The 6,010-nt window shown below is 38.2% G+C and overlaps 1 protein-coding gene across 1 annotated transcript; it reads right to left on the bottom strand.

Moving 5' to 3' along the window:
- Window positions 1–3,003: 3,003 nt before the first annotated feature.
- On the bottom strand, window positions 3,004–4,386 carry LOC124893968 (TMV resistance protein N-like). Its single transcript, XM_047404776.1, has one exon. It carries the CDS (start codon window positions 4,384–4,386, stop codon window positions 3,004–3,006), a length of 1,383 nt encoding a protein of 460 aa, XP_047260732.1.
- Between the last annotated feature and the right edge of the window lie 1,624 nt (window positions 4,387–6,010).

Raw genomic sequence — 6,010 nt, 5'->3', positions numbered from 1 at the left:
TTAATACTCTTAAATACAGGACAAGAAGAAAATTATATAGCAAAATACAACAACAACAACAACAACAAACCCAGTGTATTCCCACTTAGTGGGGTCTGGGGGGGGTAAGATGTACGCAGTCCATACCTCTACCTCTGATGAGGTAGAAAGGCTGTTTCCGAAAGACCCCCGGCTCAAGTCACGAGATATCACACAAACACATAGTACAGCACAGAAGCAGATGACATAACATAGATACGGCACCCATAAGGAATATAAAGCAGAGTAAAGCATGAATGCAGGAGTATAAAGCAGAGGAAAGCACACATATTCGTAATAAACATGGAACACGGAACACGGAACACGGAACATTGAATACGGAATCATAACAGGAATACACCCCCACCAATTAATTCCCTACACTAGCGACCCGAACTGGCCCTAATCCTCTGCCGTAATTCGCATCTTCCAGACCTTCCTATCTAGGGTCATGTCCTCGGTGAGCTGTAACTGTTCCATGTCCCGCCTAATCACCTCACCCCAGTACTTCTTCGGTCTACCCCTACCCCGTCTAAAACCATCCAACGCTAGCCTCTCACACCTACGGACCGGGGCATCCATGCCCCTCCTCTTCACGTGTCCGAACCATCTCAATCGTGCTTCCCGCATCTTACACTCCACTGAAGTCACACCAACCTTCTCCCGGATAGTCTCATTCCGAACTCTATCCCCTCGGGTCAGTCCACACATCCAGCGCAACATCCGCATTTCTGCCACCTTCATTCTTTGGATGTGGGAGTTCTTAACTGGCCAACACTCCGCTCCATACAGCAAGGCCGGACGGACTACCACCCTATAGAATTTGCCTTTAAGCTTGGGCGGCACCTTCTTATCACACAGCACCCCCGATGCGAGTTTCCACTTCATCCATCCCGCCCCAATACGGTGCGAGACATCCTCGTCAATCTCACCGCTACTCTGGATCACGGACCCGAGATACTTGAACTTATCCCTCTTCCCAACCTCCTGTGCTTCTAGCCTCACTACTACCTCATTCTCCCGCTTCACGTCATTAAACTTACATTCCACATACTCTGTCTTGGTTCTGCTCACCCTGAACCCTTTAGACTCCAGAGTTTGCCTCCACAACTCTAATTTGTCATTCACACCCCCTCGAGTCTCATCTATCAGGACTACATCGTCTGCAAAAAGCATACACCACGGCACCTTCCCTTGGATACGCCGCGTCAACACATCCATTACTAACGCAAACAAAAAGGGACTAAGAGTAGATCCCTGATGCAATCCTGTCAGGACAGTGAAATGCTCTGAGTCTCCTCCCGCCGTCCTCACCTGGGTTTTCGCTCCCTCATACATATCCTTAATTACTCTGATATATGCCTGCGGTACTCCACTCACCTCCAAGCATCTCCAAAGCACTTCCCTGGGGACTTTGTCGTACGCCTTTTCCAGGTCGATGAACACCATGTGCAGATCCTTCTTCCTCTCCCTATACTGCTCCACCAACCTCCGTACCAGGTGGATTGCCTCCGTCGTCGAGCGGCCGGGCATAAATCCGAACTGGTTTTCCGAAATAGACACTATCCGTCTCAGCCTCACCTCGACCACTCTCTCCCAGATCTTCATAGAGTGACTCAGTAACTTAATCCCCCTATAGTTATTGCAACACTGAATGTCCCCCTTATTCTTATAGAGGGGGATCATGGTACTCCACCTCCACGCCTCGGGCATCTTTGCCGTCCTGAAAATTTCATTGAACAATGCAGTCAACCACCTTACACCAGCCTCTCCAACGAACTTCCAAAACTCCACCGGTATCTCATCCGGCCCCGTCGCCCTACCCCTTCGCATCCTGCGAACTGCCTGTCTAACCTCGTCTACCTTAAAACGTCTACAATAGCTAAAATCCCGACACTCCCCTGAGTGCTCCAGTTCCCCTAACACAATAGCTCTGTCCCCCTCGTCATTCAAGAGCCTATGAAAGTACGACTGCCATCTCTTCTTTATGTGGCCGTCCTCCACCAACACTCTACCGTCCTCCCCCTTAATGCACCTCACCTGATCGAGGTCACGACCCTTCCTCTCCCTAGCCTTAGCGAGTCGGAACAACTTTTTCTCCCCTCCTTTCCCCTCCTGATAAATAATTCAGCTAACATACTACTTTCTTTTGGTTTACCATCAGGTGTCTGATACCCACTTTGGAACCCGACTACTAATCAGAATTTGCGCTAAAAAGTCCCACTTTGGGGATAAAGTGCTGCCTACCAAAGGCGACTCCATTCCTTGGGCACGACACCAAGACCTCAGGTTAATGGAGGAGGGATTCTTACCATCCTATCACAACCTTTGGTCATACATACTACTGTGTTCAGTTTCCTAAAACACTTACTACTAGGAGGTACGCTAAAGCTAACCCGGACTCAATGGTCATTAGAAAAAAATCTTAATTGTAGTTTTATTAAAAAAAATTATCAAGGAAGAAGAACAGTTACGCCTTTAAGTTTTGAAGACTTGTTACACAACTATCTCTACTATTAGATTACAGCTTGTAGGTACTGATAGATCAACTACTTTATATCAAATAGGTTACTACAAAATAATGACAATGTACAAACTCAAAAATAATATGCAATTTAAAATGTACCTATTATATTGATATAATTTCATCTAATTTTATGTTTATTTGATTGACTGTTATATGTAATCCTATTAATTGCCGTGTATTTATAATGTTAATTGCATTATTTATTCATTAATTCAAAGTAAATACTAATTTTGCCTAATCTTTTCCAACATCCTAACACTTAGCCGCATTGAAATAAAATTGTTACTCTAAACCATATTAAAACTATTGAACTCTAGTAACAAATAAGAGGCATTTCAAGTTACCTAAAACTTTTTCTTGGTAATGCCCTCAATATCCCAGCATATAGAGCTAATTTGGCCTCTTTTCAGCTTCTGTCGACTCAGAGCAATCCTTCTCAGTCTGCGCTTTGAAAATATTCACTCATCCTCATAGATCAAATGAACTCCCCACTGTCTAGCAATGCAACCGTGGATAGATGCCTCAAATAGGCTATACCGGTTAATGTCTCCACCATATGTGCCGGACACCTGCAGTGAAGAATACAATGGAATGTAGGCAAAGCAAACACACCAGCCATACGTTCTAGATGCTGTGCCCACTTTACATTCTTTTTCTATCACTCTAAGGTCTTTCAAATGATCACTGCATAGCAATTTGGCTTTGATGAAAGTATAGTCATACTTTTCAGATAGCATTGCATCAGCACGACAGACACCTGCCCCCATTAGAGTCACACAGCATATAGCAAAGCCTTTGAACTTATCATTATACCAATTAATGGGCAGTTTGAACAAGATCTTTTCATCAACAATCTGATGCTTAAACCACATGGGAATTGCACGTTCAGGAAAGACAATGGAACAAGTCACTCTATGATCATAGTTAAGAGAGGGGTGGATCACATCATCCATATTGTTTGATAGAAGCAAACTCAGAATCTCATCCGAAAAGGAGCTACCATTGCTGTCCTCTGTATAAGATTGTTGATCAAAACTATAATTGGTGAATGAGACCAAATTCAACCTTGGATACATTCGTAGCTTCGCAATACATTCTTTTGCCAAAAAATCTTCTACATATAATTCCTCTATACTCGGAGGAAGTTTGGGGAGTTCCTTAAGTTTCTGACAGTGTGTTATATTGAGATAGCGAAGGTGAGAAAGTTGACTGAAGATATTAGGTAAATAAATAAACTCATTTCTGCTCAGATTCAGTTCCAATAAAGAAGTTAAGTTCTGAAGAGCAGCAACTTGGTTATCGCATAAATTACATCCACTGAGATTTAAGCTCTTCAACTCCCTCAATCCATGAAACACCCAGGGTACTAATATCAAACTGCGAGCAGATTGACGCTTTACCTTCCGCCCTTTTCTTAATGATAGGATCTTGAGTTTACTTAAGTTTCCAATAGAATCTGGTAGTTTCCAAATGGCAGTGTTGCCAGCATAAAGCTCCTCCAACTGGTTTAGATCACCTAGATTTTCAGGTAAAATTGCAAGTCTTAAGCAGCCTTTCAGAATCAAAATTTTCAGTTTTCCCATCTCAGAGACACTGGCAGGGAGTCTTACAAGGTTTTCACATGAACGCAAATCAAGCAAGCTGATACCACTAAGCTGCCCTATTGATGAGGAAAATTCCCAAATTGCAGTACGTGCCAGAAGAAGCTCCGAGAGCAACTCCATATTCCCTCGAATTTCTGGAAAATTCTCTAATTTCTCACAACCTGAGAGGTTGAAGCCTTCAAGAGATTCCATTTGAATATTTCTTGGTAAACACTTCAGATTATTGCAGTTCTCCATATTCAAAAAGATGAGTTTTTTCAGATTTCCAATGGATGGATGAATTTCAACCAAGCGTACACAACTTTTCAGTATAATCCTCTGCAGGTTTGGAGTCTCACAAAAATTGGGTGTTCGGAGTAAACTTCCTGAAAAACTTAAATTGAGGATCGTCAAGTTGTCAAATGCCTTTGATTCTTAAGAATAATTAACCATAACATATAACAGAGAGAAATTATTCTTAAGAAGAACTTTAACATGAAATGAAAATATATGTATTAATGAAGATAGTAGTAGAAGGATATTACAGTAGATATTATACGCCTATGATAGATACAGGAGCAGAAGCTAATTTATGTAGATATAATTGTTTACTAGAAAGTAAATGAGATAAATTAAAAACACCAATAATAGTTAAAGGATTTAATAAAAAAGAAAGCTTAATTACTTATAAAGCTAAGAATGTAAAAACACAAGTATTGGATAAAATATTAACACTAGAAGAAATCTATAATTATGAGCTAACATCAAAAGATATACTTTTAGGAATGCCGTTTTTAGATAAATTATACCCACATATAACAACTAGAACAGATTAATGGTTTACAACACCATGTAAACAGAAAGTAAGAGCAAAAAGAGTTATTAATAAAATAAGAAAGAAAACTGATTGGATAAAGGAAGTGAAAAAATTACACAAAAATTAGAAAATATAAAAAATACCGAAGATACAATAGACCTGGTCGTATTTTCGATAAATAAAAAGGAAATAACTATATTTTCAATAAATAAGATAAGAATAATTAAAAAAAAAATTAGAACAATTATATAGTGAAGATCCACTAAAAGGATTGGAAAAACATAAAACCACTATAAAAATTGAATTAATAGATAAAAATAGCATAATAACCAAGAAACCATTAACATATAATTTTGATGATTTAAAAGAATTTAAAATGCATATACAAGAATTATTAGAAAAACAATATATAAAAAAAAGTAATAGTAAACATAATAGCCCAGCATTTATAGTAAATAAACATAGTGAACAAAAAAGAGAAAAAAGTAGGATGGTTATTGATTATAGAAATTTAAATGCAAAAACAATGACTTATAATTACCCAATACCAAATAGGATATTAAAAATAAGACAAATACAAGGATATAATTATTTTAGTAAATTTGATTGTAAATCAGGATTTTACCATTTAAAGTTAGAAGAAGAATCTAAGGAATTAACCACATTTACGGTACCACAAGGATTTTATGAATGGAATGTACTACCATTAGGATATAAAAATGCACCAGGTAGATATCAACATTTTATGGATAGTTATTTTAAACAACTACCTAATTGTATAGTATACATAGATGATATACTATTATATATAAAGACCAAAGAAGAACATTTAAAATTATTAGAACAATTTACGGATATAATAGAAAAATCAAGAATAAGTTTAAGTAAAAACAAAGCTGAGATTATGAAAAATCAGATCGAATTTTTAGGAATACAAATAGATAAAAGTGGAGTAAAAATGCAACAATATATAGTACAAAAAATAATAAATTCAAAAGAAGAATTAGATACAAAAAAGAAATTACAATCATTTTAAGGATTAGTAAACTAAGTACGAGAATATAT

The sequence above is a fragment of the Capsicum annuum genome, unplaced genomic scaffold, assembly GCF_002878395.1.
Source record: "Capsicum annuum cultivar UCD-10X-F1 unplaced genomic scaffold, UCD10Xv1.1 ctg67861, whole genome shotgun sequence".
In the NCBI taxonomy this organism is placed as follows: domain Eukaryota; kingdom Viridiplantae; phylum Streptophyta; class Magnoliopsida; order Solanales; family Solanaceae; genus Capsicum; species Capsicum annuum.
The sequence above is the reverse complement of the archived record's forward strand: the minus strand, read 5'-3'. Positions and strand labels throughout refer to the sequence as shown.

Coding starts and splice junctions, on each gene's coding strand:
- LOC124893968 (XM_047404776.1), bottom strand. CDS start 4,386: ATGGAGAACTGCAATAATCTGAAGTGTTTACCAAGAAATATTCAAATG.